This window comes from Poromitra crassiceps (assembly GCF_964638095.1).
Source record: "Poromitra crassiceps genome assembly, chromosome: 22".
NCBI classification, from domain to species: Eukaryota; Metazoa; Chordata; class Actinopteri; order Beryciformes; family Melamphaidae; genus Poromitra; species Poromitra crassiceps.
In genome coordinates, this window is record NC_139647.1 from 6,558,825 (window position 1) to 6,575,110 (window position 16,286).

General features: G+C 42.3%; 1 protein-coding gene across 3 annotated transcripts in view; it reads right to left on the reverse strand.

Moving 5' to 3' along the window:
- LOC310796499 (F-box only protein 11) overlaps window positions 1-321 on the reverse strand; it is a 31,410-nt gene extending 31,089 nt beyond the window's left edge. For all 3 annotated transcript variants that reach the window (XR_014553677.1, XM_083658697.1, XM_083658696.1), the window contains exon 1: window positions 58-321. Coding sequence is in view for 2 of the 3 variants with exons in the window: in XM_083658697.1 (XP_083514823.1) it covers window positions 58-145 (88 nt within the window). In the remaining variant the exon portion in view is untranslated. The remainder of the gene's footprint in view (window positions 1-57) is intronic.
- Between the last annotated feature and the right edge of the window lie 15,965 nt (window positions 322-16,286).

The window sequence follows — 16,286 nt, forward strand, 5'->3', positions numbered from 1 at the left end:
ATGTCAGCTGCCTGACAAGTCCTCTAAGAGAATGCCAACTATATAGCGTCAACGTACCTCTTTCCTGCGGGTTCCTCTCCGGCTGCACCGGGCGCGGCCTCGACACTCGCCTAGGTCTTCTGCTGCTTGCTCTGACGGAGTTCATTTGGGGGTGTTGTTAATCCTGGAGAAACGTCGAACCCTTCACAGCAGCAGAGGCGAGGTTGAGCAGCACATCATCTTAACATGTCTTTTTCTTCAACATTGCGCAATCCGTCGGCATCCCCCGTGACTCTAGAAGACGACAAATAATAAGCTTTCCTGCTGTCCCCTGCGCTTCTTCTCCCGTCTAGCCCCGTTCTGCTGTAGCAGGAGGAGCCATAACAGACAAGCTCACAGTCCGTCCAGGCTCAACCACATCACATCACATGGGAGGACGCAGAGCCCGTCACGTCACCACCGTCCCCGAGAAGCGAGCTGTTCACGGCTGTTTGCATTGACCCAGAGTAGACCACCACCACCAGCCAGGCAGGGATTGTCGCTCTTATTTATCCAGGGAAAGTCGACTGGAGCAGGCGTGCTCTTCCCCAGCAACGCGCTGCCTCACATTCACCCCTCGCAGCTCAGCAGCACTGTCCTCCACTGGTGGTCACTGAGCAACTCCAATATAATAGCAGCTGCCCGGAGAGTTTGTTTTGTTTCGTGGTGCCTTGCTCAAGAGCACCACCAGGCACGGCGACACTTGTGGAAGAAGAAAGGAATAATCACATCATTTGCCCCACCCATATCCTCCCAGTTGATCCGGATTTCAACTGGCAACCTTGCAAGTTGCCCACCCCTCTGGCCTTAGGACAGACGTTAATTACGTTAACATGTCATTAACATTACAAAATGTTGGGTGCACTTAAAGAATGAAGTCCAGTAAATAGGGTTCAACTTCTCACTAATTGCAACACAAGCGAACTCAATGGATTTTGTCTCCTCAGACTTAGAAAAATGTACTAAATACGATATTCAGCCCTGCTAGATGTCATTATTGTTTTGAAGGTGGTCCAAATGACGAGGCAGGAGGCTGGGGACGTGCGATGAGCTTCTGCCACTTTTAATGGAAACAATGGATTGGCTATAGGTGACTCTTTTTCATAAATTGTAGAATTGACAGTAGATCTTTGCAATGCTGTGCAAACCTGTGTGCAGGTCAGTCAGGTGGGTCAGGTCATGTGGAATGCAGAACTGCTGCTGATGGCCAGTTCTTCACTGGCCTTTTCCTGCCTCCTCATTGCCCTGTTGGTATGATGACTATACTTTTACTACACTCTAGTGGTCAGTGTGTGTCAGTGTGATGAATGAAGTGAGATACATTCTCAAATGATGAGAGGGAATGGTCATCCAGGATGAATTCTAATAAGAAGAAACTGCTTTTTCTCTGCTCTTTGTATGTGCCCTTTGTGGTGAAATTGAAACAGAATTCAAATTCAAACAAATTCAAAACAGATGACATCAACATAATAGTCTAAACAAAAGCTTCAGGACAGGAGGCACAAAACCTATGGTAAAGTGCCACGAGCAGAGCATTATCAAATGCACAGAACAGCCTCAGATGAACCATGAGTGGATGCAAAGACAGGAGGAATGTTCTCAAGAAACAACAAATTCAACATTAGATTCAGAAGGGAAACAGACATTTATTTATTTACAGTTTATAATCATATAATTATCATAACACACAGATCACCAAAAAGGAAAAACAAGACAATATTCACAGGGGAGGGGGGGATGAGAAAGAATAAACAGCAGCAGCAGCAGACACGACAGTAGTACAGTACAGAGTTAAGCAGTTAATTATGCAGTAGATATTCCAATAAGAAGGGAAACAGACATCAGACTCTGGCACCATCATGCAGCACCACAGTCACTGTGCCACTGATTCATGCCATGGCAGTAAGACATTGTAAAGGAGTGGAAGGAAAATTAAGCTGAGGAATTCTGGAAATGCCTTTTTTTGCATGTTCCCAATATTCAACATTGGAAACTTTCCATGGGAAGAGAATTTCTGTATTTTTCAATGTGGACCCTATTTTCATATTGTTTTTTTTATGTATAACTAAGTGATGTGAACAGAAATCTTTGCAATTGATGCAATATTGACAAAGATCGCTTCAGTTGGCAGTGGTTTTTCCCACATGCCCCAACTGCACTAAACAAGCTTGTTTTGACCACTGACAGGATCAGATTATTCCAAAGGGATAGCTTCCATACTGCTCACCTGGTGTAATCCAAGTCTCCACAAGCCCTGAGATACCATGTTGAATTGTGTTTTAGCTCAATTCTGCACTGTAGCCAGGTGCTCGAGAAAGAATAAAAAGGGGACGTCCAGCTGCACATATGACTATATTTCAGCAGCATAATCAATTATTACACCATAAATGACACCAATACAGATGAAAGAAGTGCTAACATGGCAGCTTATCAACACTATAGTCTTTAATCATTTAATAGCAGGTTTTGGTAGCCATCTCTACTGATGAATCCCTTCAAATTGAGAGCGCTAAAGTTGTTTATCTTATTTTTTTATGACGGCACAGCATTTGAAGCTTCATTCAAAAACATCAACAGAAGCTTTGAATGTGAAATAATTACATTCGGTACAGCCCTATATGTTTCTGTTTTTGTCTGTATATGACAAGGTAATATACAGTTAGTATAAATTACCCACAACATTTCCAGTTTATGATGGTTCATTTCCAACTGGGGAAGTTTCCAACTTATAATATTCGTGGAATTTTGCAACCCTATGGGTCACATTCACTGCAGAATCTGCAATACGTTTTTAGAAAATAGGGAAAACATTGGTAAATCTCCAGTTTATAACACATACATGAACACACACATTCTTTGTTTTTCAGAAGAATAACTGCAGCTAAATCACTCACTAAAATGATTGTTGCACAGTTGTCGCAAATGAACAATCATACAAAAAAAAAAAAAAAAAATATATATATATATATATATATATATATATATATATATATATATATATATATATATATATATATATATATATATATATATATATCAATATCAACTGATACGAAATATTTTATATTATAAAACTATTTTATATAATAAAAATATATATTTAAAATATATATATTTAGGGGTTCAAGCCCTGAAGGGGCTGAAACCCTATTGTTTTTGTGCCGGTTTATTAGGGGTTCAAGCCCTGAAGGGGCTGAAACCCTATTGTTTTTGTGCTGGTTTATTATTATTCTTCTTCTTCTTTTTCATCTGCCCCAACGCAAATTCCCGTGAGTTGGTAAATGGTAGAGACCTGAGATTTGGCCCAATGACAGATATTGTTGGCAGGTAGCTGCTCAAAAAAGATTTTTCGAATCGGCCTGAAGGTGGCGCTATAATCGATGGTTTTACATTAAAGGCCATAACTTCCACGCCGTTGGTCCGATTTTCAAACTTTTTTTTTCCAGATGTTCAGGTGGACCTGCTCTACAAATTTGCCATAAGGACCCTCAATGTCCGCCTGGAAAGTTTTTGAGATATTTGGAAAAGTTTGGAAAACACATTTTTTGCATCTCCTCCTAGACCGTTGAACCGATTTGCACCAGACTCGCCAGGAAGCATCTATGGAGCAAGCTCTACAATCTTGATTGGTGGATTTTTGAAAGCTACTTTAGTTTCGGAGATATTGATCGTTAAAGTTGAGAGGGGCGTTGCCTCACAGCTAAATTGTCATAACTTCATGACCGATTAAGGAATCTTCACGAAACTTGCAGGAGGTCTTCGGAGACCATCCTAGACCATGTGTGTCAAATTTTGTGCAATTCGACCAAAAGGGGGCGCCATAAACGCCAGAAATGGGCGTGGCTTAACATAGAAAAGGCTGTAACTCCACACCTGTTTGTCCAATGATCGCGAAACTTGTCAGATATATCAAGGAGGATGTCCTAGTCAGAATCAGAAGCTTTGTCATCTGCGCAAGGCTTGAACCCCGCCCATCGCCGCTTGCGGCTATATTTAGGGGTCCAAGCACGAAGTGCGTGGATCCCTATTGTATCTGTTCCGATTATTTTTTTTTTTCTTCTTCTCCGGTAAAACTGTATGTACAGCAGAAACTGTAATGCTCAGCATAGCCAGACTGGGCACATAGATTGTAAATGTGCCTCACTACTCAGAAACAAAAAATTACCCATATCGGCCAGATGGTGGCGCTATAACAGACCATTTCGCGTTATGGTCCATATCTTCTGAACCGTGTGTCCTATACTCAAAATTTCACTTCTCAGGGATTCCTTGGATCAATACGCATCTATCCATATAGGCCCCGCCCATTTGCGTGTGCCTAGATTTTCCGCCATTTTGAATTTTATCAAAAACCTACTTTTGCGAACTCCTCCTAGACCGTTTGGCCAAATCACAAGGGGATTTTTCTGGGACTTCTATGGACTACCCCGACCTAAAGTTATTAAAGGATTTTGGATACGTGAAACCGTTTTGAAATGATAAATGTCTAAACTTTTGTATATTTGCTTTTGTTCTTTTCCTACCCTAAAAGTGTGTGGATCTCAGAAACCATACACCCCCCATCACCCAAACTTTCCACACAGGTTCACGACATCACCCACTACTCAGAGTAAAAAAATTACACCAATCCACCAGACGGTGGCGCTATAACAGCCAATTTCACGTTTGTCGGTCCATAACTTCTGAACTGCGAGCTGTAGAATCAAAATTCCACATCTACTGGTTTCCCTGGAGCATCATGTATCTAACCCACTAGGCCACGCCCATTTCTGTGTGGTTGATTTTCCGCCATTTTGAATTTGATCAAAAACCTACTTTTGCGAGCTCCTCTTAGACCGTTTGGCCAAATCACACGAAACTTTTTCTGGGTCATCTATAGACTACCCCGACCTAAAGTTATTAAAGGATTTTGGATACGTGAAACCGTTTTGAAATGATAAATCTCGAAACTTTTAATGAAACACACGCCAACACTAAATTGCCCACAACTCATTAACCGGTCAATTACAACTACTGCTGCTACTACTGCTACCACTCCCACTACTACCAACACTACTACTACTACTATTACTACTTCTGCTACTATTATTACTACTACTACTACTACTACTACTACTACTACTACTGGAAGTTGGAATGTAGCATTTTGGGTGGGGTTAATGTGTTTTGGAGTTCTGCATCTGCTGTAGCATAATACATAGTTGGTTTAGATGTCACACAGTAATGCCCGATCCACAAAGACTTGACACCCACGTTTTAATAAAAACAAGTTTATGCCATAATAAGGTTACATCCGTGCCTTGTCATTGCTGTGGAAGGATGGTCTAGGGGTAAAGTAGCAGACACCAAAGCTGGAGGTCCTGGGTTCAAACCACAGCCAGGTAACTTTTTTATTTTTTGAAAATGTAGAATAAAGGTTAATCTGGATATAATTATGTATAAAGCTGCTGAATACACACTGTGTACATAGCAGAATAACTGAATATGCCTATTCATGGTAACGTCGTATTTTGACGTCATCTTGACATTCCTGTGTAGATGTCTAAATGATCCCCAAATCGGCTGTGATTTGACCTAGTCCTGGACGTCACTGAAAGATGATATCAGAACATCATCATGATGTAATTGTGTTTGCTGGGAGCCTTCTTTCAGATATATGAGAGGAAAAACATTCCAATACATTACTGTGTCTTCAGATGGGAAAGGTCCAAAAAGAGAATTCAATCTGAATTATCCTTGTCACTCATGTGCTCATTGTAACAGCACAACCCACACCAATTAGTTCAAACACCTCCATTCAGGGCAAACTTTTAATGGAAAGTGGTGCATTATGTGTGTAATACAAAAATGTCCTTAATGGTAAATGGACTGCATAACAAGCTGCCATGCAGGGTGCTGGCTATAGTCACCAAAAGCAATTTCAGGGATAAAACCCATCAACCTTCTCTAGTGGATGCCACTACGCCCTATGGTTTGATGTGTGTGTGGGAAAGACACAATGACAACTGAAAATTCTGATTTCAGAACACAAAAGCTCCATCATGAGACAAGAACTAACCTCTCCTGTTGCAAAACACGTTCTTGAACGCAGCCATCTCGAGCTAACATTTCCAAGATATTGAAAAGGTTCATGAAACACCGCAAAATAAGGAGGCAACATGTGGGGTTTTAATTACTGTTACTGACTTACCTGTCTGAAGTTGAAAGTTGTTCATCCCACGTGGGGTTTGAACTTTGAGCCGCAATGGTCTTTAGTTAGCATAAGTCATGAGTTTTACCAAGTGAGCTATCCAGACTGTTGTGTTTAACTTTGTAGACCATCTTATATGTATCTGCAGAGCCAGAGAAGTACTTGTCGTATTTACAGTATGTTCTACCCAAATACCACTTTCTGTCCAGATACTTAAAGGGAAATTGTACACAAAAACTGCTTTCTATCCAAGTACTACTTCAAGTCACAAGTACTTATGTGACCACAACACCCTGACTGACCCCATCACCCTTTACTGACCACTACATCCTTACTGACCTTGCTTGGACCCCGTCATCGCCGCTTGCGGCTATATTTATTATTATTCTTGTTGTTTTTCATCTGCCCCGACGCAAATTCCCGTGAGTTGGTAAATGGTAGAGACCTGAAACCTGGCCCAATGACAGATATTGTTGGCTGGTAGGTGCTCAAAAAAGATTTTTCGAATCGGCCTGAAGGTGGCGCTATAATCGACGGTTTTACGTTAAAGGCCATCACTTCCACGCCGTTGGTCCGATTTTCAAACTTTTTTTTTCCAGATGTTCAGGTGAACCTGCTCTACAAGTTTGCCATAAGGACCCTCAATGTCCGCCTGGAAAGTTTTTGAGATATTTGGAAAAGTTTGGAAAACACATTTTTTGCATCTCCTCCTAGACCGTTGGACCGATTTGCACCAGACTCGCAAGGAAGCATCTATGGAGCAAGCTCTACAATCGTGATTGGTGGATTTTTGAAAGCTACTTTAGTTTCGGAGATATTGATCGTTAAAGTTGAGAGGGGCGTGGCCTCACAGCTAAATTGTCCTCACTTCATGACCGATTAAGGAATCTTCACGAAACTTGCAGGAGGTCTTCGGAGACCATCCTAGACCATGTGTGTCAAATTTTGTGCAATTCAACCAAAAGGGGGCGCTATAGCAGCATTCAGTACCTGTACCTTCTAAATTGTTTGATTTTGAAGGGCGGCAGGAAGTGCTGATTCATTGGAATTATGGCCAGCCTGACGTCTTGTATTGACACTTGACACTTGACGCACGCACGCTATTATATGGACTTCAGACATACCTACACCTGTATTACAAGTGGTATATCCCTCATGGTCTCACTTTCATTTGCATATTATGTTTTGAGCAGCTCCAGCTCTTCTTTGTTAAAAACCACATGCTAAAATTGTACTGGAAACAGGAATCCGGTGAGATTTGACCAGATAAATAGAGCTTAAGAGCAACTCTGAGCAGGAGTGTTGCATCCTGGGTAGAGAGAATGATGTTGAGAAAAATAACGCATTCAATTAGCTCTATCTCAGAAACCATACGAGGTACAGCTACAAAACTTGTTAGGGAGGTTCACAGCGGAGTCTTTTATTATCCACGAAAAAATTCCACCAATTGACAAGATGGTGGCGCTATAACAGCCCACTTTATGTTTTTGTTCATAACTTTTGAACCGTAGGGTCTATAATCAAACTTATTTTTTCCCTGGATTCCTTGGGATGTTCCGCATCTACTCACATAGGCCGACCCATAACTACTTAAAACTACATTCAGCGATGTTTTTGTGTTCAAATAAGTGTTAAATGGCTCTATATTCTGACAACAATGACTGAAATAGAGTGTTTGTTCAGTGACTTGAAACCCCCAACCCCCCACTGTCCTCTATCTCTCTCCTGTAGTCCTGCAGGCTGGGCGGACGTATCTCCGCAACCGTAACTCATAGAGACTCACGGATGGCGACATTGGATTCGGGGTGAAAAAATACATACCGGTAGTCCTTTACAGGGATCGCCATTGGACCTTCCCTTTCTTAAAAAATGTCAACTTTTCTCTGATTGGATAGTTTGAGGCCGGCGCCAATTTTGATCCAATCAGAGAAAAGTTGACATTTTCTAAGAAATGGAAATGAATGCCCATGTCCCCGCTATTTTTATCAGCCTGTCCTTGATGTATGACTTCGTGAAAATCACAAACAACATCATGGCCAATTTCCGAGAGAGAAAGGGTGTGAGTTGTGTCGTTGTGTGTCGTTTAGATGTGGCTGCAGCTTAGTCTCTTAGAACAGACGAGTTAATTTCCACAATTTTCAAATGCTTCCGCCATACCGTCTGTAATTCGTGGGGGAGAAGCATGTGCCAACCGGAATGGGAAGCAGAAAGGCGGGTCTTCCACTCATTAGTCCAATCAGAATTTTCTTAAGGCGGGTCTTCCACTCATTAGTCCAATCAGAATTCTTTTTTCATGGACACACGTGTCGTGATTGGTCAGATTCTGTCGAACTTCCTTCCAGTCTGAAGGTTTTTTTCCCAACTTCCTTGTGCATGTTCTGGGGGTGTAACGTACAGACTGTTTAGCTGCATTCGCTGCATTTAGCTGCATTCGCCATAATGTTTTAAGAGACTAGCTGCAGCTAAGTACCTTACATCTTGCCTCCGAGGTGGTTTTGTGCTCTACAAATTTGCCTCAAGGACTATTAGGTGTTCAATTTGCGCAAGGCTTGAACCCCGCCCATCGCCGCTTGCGGCTATATTATGGTTTATTTTTTCTTTTCCTCTCTGCCTCATTGCAAATTCCCGTGAGTTGGTATACTGCAGAGACATGAGATTTGGCCCACTGACAGATATGGTTGGTTCCTAGATGCTCCAGAAATATTTTGTGAATCGGCCTAATGGGGGCGCTATAATTAGGGGTTCAAATTTCAAACTTTGAAAGGCCATAACTTCCACGCCGTTGGTCCGATTTTCAAACTTTTTTTTTCCAGATGTTCAGGTGAACCTGCTCTTCAAAGTACCCCCCAGTTTCCTCAAGGTCCGCCTGGAAAGTTTTTGAGATATTTGGAAAAGTTTGGAAAACACATTTTTTGCATCTCCTCCTAGACCGTTGGACCGATTTGCACCAGACTCGCCAGGAAGCATCTATGGAGCAAGCTCTACAATCGTGATTGGTGGATTTTTGAAATCTACTTTAGTTTCGGAGATATTGATCGTTTAAGTTGTGAGAGGGCGTGGCCTCACAGCTAAATTGTCATAACTTCATGACCGATTAAGGAATCTTCACGAAACTTGCAGGAGGTCTTCGGAGACCATCCTAGACCATGTGTGTCAAATTTTGTGCAATTCGACCAAAAGGGGGCGCCATAAACGCCAGAAATGGGCGTGGCTTAACATAAAAAAGGCTGTAACTCCACACCTGTTTGTCCAATGATCGCGAAACTTGTCAGATATATCAAGGAGGATGTCCTAGTCAGAATCAGAAGCTTTGTCATCTGCGCAAGGCTTGAACCCCGCCCATCGCCGCTTGCGGCTATATTATGGTTTATTTTTTCTTTTCCTCTCTGCCTCATTGCAAATTCCCGTGAGTTGGTATACTGCAGAGACATGAGATTTGGCCCACTGACAGATATGGTTGGTTCCTAGATGCTCCAGAAATATTTTGTGAATCGGCCTGATGGGGGCGCTATAATTAGGGGTTCAAATTTCAAACTTTGAAAGGCCATAACTTCCACGCCGTTGGTCCGATTTTCAAACTTTTTTTTTCCAGATGTTCAGGTGAACCTGCTCTTCAAAGTACCCCCCAGTTTCCTCAAGGTCCGCCTGGAAAGTTTTTGAGATATTTGGAAAAGTTTGGAAAACACATTTTTGACATCTCCTCCTAGACCGTTGAACCGATTTGCACCAGACTCGCCAGGAAGCATCTATGGAGCAAGCTCTACAATCGTGATTGGTGGATTTTTGAAAGCTACTTTAGTTTCGGAGATATTGATCGTTAAAGTTGTGAGAGGGCGTGGCCTCACAGCTAAATTGTCATAACTTCATGAGCGATTAAGGAATCTTCACGAAACTTGCAGGAGGTCTTCGGAGACCATCCTAGACCATGTGTGTCAAATTTTGTGCAATTCGACCAAAAGGGGGCGCCATAAACGCCAGAAATGGGCGTGGCTTAACATAAAAAAGGCTGTAACTCCACACCTGTTTGTCCAATGATCGCGAAACTTGTCAGATATATCAAGGAGGATGTCCTAGTCAGAATCAGAAGCTTTGTCATCTGCGCAAGGCTTGAACCCCGCCCATCGCCGCTTGCGGCTATATTTTATATTCTATAATTCTTTTGGCTATATTGCCCAGCCCTACTAGGAAGGTAGTGCTTCTTTTCAGTACGAACAGACTACAATTTGTAGATGATAGTCCAAGTCCTGGGAGCCTTGAATCCAGAGCAGAGCCAGCAGGGAGTTGCATTCAGAAGACCCAGCGGACCGGTGCCTGATCAAAAGCCCCAGTGAAGACGGCTCCTGCTCACAAAGCCCAAGGAAGCACTCATGTTTGAATAGTGGAACACTCAAACCCGCGGTGGGGAACAGGGACAGTCGAGCCTGGTGGTCTGCCCAGATCTGCCTGGTGTGCTGCTGCCTGGTGCGCAGTGAGGTCGGGACCATGGCCCTGCGAGGCTGCTGGTCTAGCCAGAGGAGCAAGCGGGAGGGGAGTACAGAGTCTGGAGACTCCTCCATCACACAAGGCGTCCTGAGGAGCGACGGGTGGCTCACGAGTGACTCTCTCTGTCTCTCTGAGCACAGGGGAAGGTAAAGCAAAATTTAATTTCAAGATTCACTTTATTGTCCCGCAGGTGGGAAATTTGTCTTGGGCCAACAGCCATAAGAACATACACGTACAAACACATGTTAATCAAACAGACGACGGGTGCAATACTGTAAGTACAAATAAGGAGTAAAACAATATAAAAGGTATCTGCACAATGACATGTCTGGCAAAGCCACAGTCAGGGAAGCCCCATCATCAATAGGCTACCGTCAAGAAGACACACATATACATTAGACACACAGTGGAATGAGTTTAGTAACTACATCAGCCCACTGCAATGCAGGCTTTCATCATTTAGTTACATTCATTAATATTACAAATTACGTCATTAAGTTTCATGTCTAGATATAGATATTCAATAACTGTACAGCCCTTTATCTGTCTCTATTTAAAAGTTTAACTGAAATCGGAATAAAATAATTTTTAAATCTGTTTAGTCTGCAGCGTGGGACTCTGAACCTCCTCCCAGAGGGCAGTAACTCATACTCAGCATGTAAGACATGGGAGGGATCAGAAACTATTCTATTGGCTGTGGCTAGCAGGCCTAACAGCAGCAAAGAAAATGATTGTCTGTAGATGGAAACCTCCCCATATTTTATCTAAGCGGGAATAGTTGCTCTCATTTCTGGATATAGTGTCTATTGAAGGATCCATTGCAAGAATGAACGATGCAAAGATTCCAAACATAGACTTCTGGGATGCTGCATTGACAAAGATCAAATGCCTTGTTTAGTCGCTGATATGGGGTCCTTCTGGGGTTGAGGGGGGGTGGGTGGGGTCAATCAGAACAGAAATATTTGATTTATCTCTTTATTTTAACATGGGCTATTCTTTCCATTTAATCTTGCTTTCACTAATAATTTTGTTTTATTCTTATTTTTGATACTGTGGTGACCATATTTACTGTATCTTGAATATTGCACACCTTCACCTAGTTGAAGAAGTAATGTACGGTGTATTTCATGGCAGGTGTAATGTCTATGTTTCTATATTATCAGAAGTGTTCTGACTGTCCTTGTTTTATTATATATGATATATTAAAAAAAAAGAAAAAAAAAAGAAACTATTCTATTGGCTTGCCTTAGACTGACTTGCACTGACATCAACACTCCACCAGAAGGTTTGATACAACTCGGTGTTTGCAGTTACCATTTCTCTGAAGAGGATCTTGTTGCGTGTGGCCATGGACAGTGCATAAACTTCACACATGGTATGTATCATGTTGCACATTCATGTGTTTACATTCTGTGTTTATGCTGCTCCTTAATTGATCTCCTCTGCTCCTCCTTACCTCAGGCTGAAACACCTGCAGCCTATGAGCTGATTGCTGATGCAGCTCTGCTGCAGGTATTAAGCTGGCTTGCTGCTGGCACACAGTTAGTTCTACACTTGAATCCAGCCCAGCAGCACCTGTAATCTTGGTTTGATATTTTTGCCCATTTCTTTTCTTTATTAGGTCCTGGCACAATAGGTGCCAGGCTTTATTGTTTTAGTTTAACCTGGTAGTTTCGGTAGTCATGTTTTCGTTCTTAGTTTTAGTTTAGTTTATCCTAAATTATTCTTTGAACGTTTTCAATTGTTAGTTTAAGGAGAGGGGCTGGCTTCGACGGCCCTATATGGGCCAGCCCAGACCCCTCTCCCTTTTGCTTATTTTGGCCGAACTGTCAGGTTATTTTGTTTTATGGTTTTGGGCTCTTTTTATTAACTACTTTGGGGAAGAAGAAATAAAAAACCCTATTATTGTGTGGCGTCCTTTTTATGTTGTGTTCTCCACTTGAGCCTTGTTTTGTTTATCTATGTGGAGGCCGTAACATAATGGGGGCTCGTCTATCGCTAAGTTTTTTTCTGAGGGTTGAGAGTTTTACTGCCTCAGTAGTAGCGTGCGTAACGGTGCGTAATTTCTGCGTGTCTACTTTCTCCTTGTTTCTAAGAAACTTAATTTAGTTTTCTCTCCCTACAGTGTTAATTGTCACGTAGTGTAACACTGAGGTGGTACTATTTATATATATATATATATATATATATATAATATATGTGGGCTCTGTTTCAAGTTCTGTGTTCAGACACAGCTACAGCATACCATAAAGAGTACCCGTGCCGGTGACCTGATGGAGCCGGATTTTTTAATCAGGGCAGATTAACTGTAAAAAAAAAAACATGTACCGTAATCTTATTGACACTGCACTGCTGGCAACCAACTACTCACCGTGAACTGCAGCACATTGTGGGCAATGCGCTGCATTATGGGCATGAGGTGGGCCTCATCATAGCAGGAGTACTGCTGCTGCGTAGGAGACTGCAACAGAAGAGACAGCAATTCACTCGTGTTGCTTCATTCTTTAAGTCCTGTCAAATGAACTCATGTTGACTTGCTTCAGTCAACCTTTGACTCCATCTGGAGCCCTATTAGACTTCAGCTAACTCACCCAACACAGACCGTCCAGCAGCAGCTCAGAGAGGCAGAGACAAGCAGCAGCCGTTTCAGATGGTCGATAGTGCACCATGTCATAGTCGAGTAGACTCAACTCCATGAAGCTCCTGGCCAGCTTTTGTGTTTCTACGGGAGACTAGACAGACAGAAGAGAGCACTGATGACATCAACTACATGAAGACAGGAGACAAAATTCAAACTCTGACTTCTATTCATTATATATATATATAGTAGGCATGTAGTATTTCATCCCCAACGTGTTGGGAGGTATTTAGTAGACAAACTCACCCTTGCCATGTTTGAAGCCCATGTGAGGAAGTCTAGGGGCAGAGGACGTCCCAGGTGGAAATTGAGTTTCCACAACATCACACGCTCCATCTCCTGAATCTCTGCCTTTGTGACTGCATCGTCATCTGCAATCTTTACCAAGTCTGCAATCTTCGGACTCCGAATGTAGATTTCCTCATACTTCGAGGCCAGTGACACCGACAAGCTTCAGCTTTGTAGGAGGCACTGGATGGACCTGCAGCACATTAAGAACAGTGTTAGCTAGTTCACAGAAAGCTAAACAAGATTTTTTTTTAACAGTTTGTGCCTGTAGGAAGCGATCCAAGATGGCGACCGTGAGGAACAATGTCTCTGGAAGCAGCTGGAAGTGGGAATGAACCTGCATCATTGAGGCAACTAGCTCAGCTCGGTGGCCTCCAGTGAGCTGTTCATAACCCTGCAGGTACTTGGGTCGCACGGCCTGTTGCACCTATGGAGACAGAACAACTTGTAATATAACATACACACTGCAGACACACAGCAGAGTAACAGCAAATAAACAGAATGGATTACCTCAAGAAGGATCAGATAGGAATAAATGTCTTTTATATATTCCATCTCAGGGCAGAGCTGCGACATGTCTCCCTTTTGCTCATCAATGTTCTCTATATAGATGAGTGTTGCGAAAGAAAAGAAGGCCTGGGGCAGTTCCTCCTCCTCCATGGGGATATTTGACAAGTCCTGCTCCTTCTCCAGAATATTTGCCTTTTGTGAAAGTATAAATTAAATTAAATACACACTCCAATGCCAAAGCACAGCAGATTAAGACCAAATAAACAGCATGGATTACCTTAAGGAGGTCTTTGTCACAGGTGGACACAGGTGTCTCCTCTGCCTCACCGACAAGGCTTGGCTTAATAGGAGGCACTGGATGGACCTGCAGCACATAAGAGTGTTAGCTAGTTCACAGAAAACTAGTTCACACAGAAAGCGAAAATTTTGATTCTCAACCTTTTTCATATCAACCAGCCCTCATTTCTTACATTAATCATATGATATATGCTGATGATCTGGTGGTACTGTCTCCATACAGTGCTGGCCTACAGCAGCTACTCAGAGTATGCTCTAGATATGGCATGATGTATGACATTAAGCTTAACTCTAAAAAGAGTGTGGTGATGATTGCTCGAACCAAGGAGGACAGGAAGCTCATCTTTCCCTCATTCTCTCTGGCAGGTGAACCGCTAGATGTAGTGAGGAAAGTTAAATACTTGGGCCACGTGATAAGGGATGATCTCTGTGATGATGACGATGTGCAGCGTCAGTCTGGTAAACTGTATGGCCAAGCCAACATGCTGGCACGCAAATTTCACATGTGTACAAATGATGTTAAAGTAGCTTTGTTCAGAACGTACTGTACTCCACTATATACGGCCCACCTGTGGTGCAACTATAGTAGTAAGAAAATGAAAAAACTTAATGTGGCATATAATGATGCTTTCAGAATACTACTCAAACTCCCCAGGTGGAGCAGTGCAAGTGAAATATTTGTGACTAGAAATGTACCTACTTTTCATGCTGTTTTGAGGAATTTTATGCATAGATTCATGTGTAGACTCACTGGATCTAAAAAATAAAATTGTGTCCCTAACTGACATATCACAGAGTGACACAAGGTACCTGTCTTGCTTCTGGAAGCACTGGACCCGCAGTCTATGTTTTTTTAAATACACTGTTTGGTTTTATTTTTAGCATAGGTGTCTGTGCTGATGCTTTGTCTGCATCTCTTTTGAATGTTTTTGTATTGCTTTTTATGTTTTGTATTGTTTTTTATGGACCAATGGGTCTGAAATAAAAGGTGATTGATTATTACAGCCATGAACCTATTTGAGATTTTGTCTATCGGACCCAAATCTGAGTCTATTTCTAGATTGCTGGGGACCCCCTAGAACTCCCTCGAGCACCCCTGGTGGTCCCCGGACCCCAGGTTGAGAACCACTGGTGTATACTACATGATGCTGATGCTGTCACAGTAAAGAATTGAGCTAACGTCTGCCCTGCCAGCAGCCTGCCATCACTTACAATAATGTCCTGGGCGGTAGACATAGACACAGCATACAATTGAATGGAGCGGAGCAACCTAGTCTGGATGTAAAAACCTGGCTCCGGGTCTTCCGGCTATGGGCGGAACGTAGGAACCAAAGTGCAGCTGTACTCCAGGAAACAATTGCGCTCAGTCCTCCTTGCGTTCCATTCAGAAAACATGGGCGACGCGAGTATCTTCTTATTTTTTCTCTAACTCGTAGCGACTGGCGATATAGGCTGCCTACTGCTGCATTTCTATGGGGGAACCATACCTACCATGCAGGGCATCTTCCTCACAATTTCCATAGTAGCCTATACACAGAAGTTATATACAAAGTTAATCTAGCCTAAATAAATAAAAATCACTCAAAACAAAGTAGCTACATACAAGTACTGTACATAAAGACATAGCCTACATTTAGAGGTTTAGGAGTACAGTTGCCTGTCAGTGATTCTCAACCTTTTTCAAATCAAGGAGTTCTTAGTGCCATGGACACACATTTGATGAGATTTTGTCTCTGACCCAAATTGGAGTATTTTTTATTCTTAGATTTGCAGAAAACAATCTCTATTTAGGTGGAGACAACAGCATAGTCATTCTTCTACATTCTCTAATTGTTAATTTATTGTAAATAAAACAATGGTTAA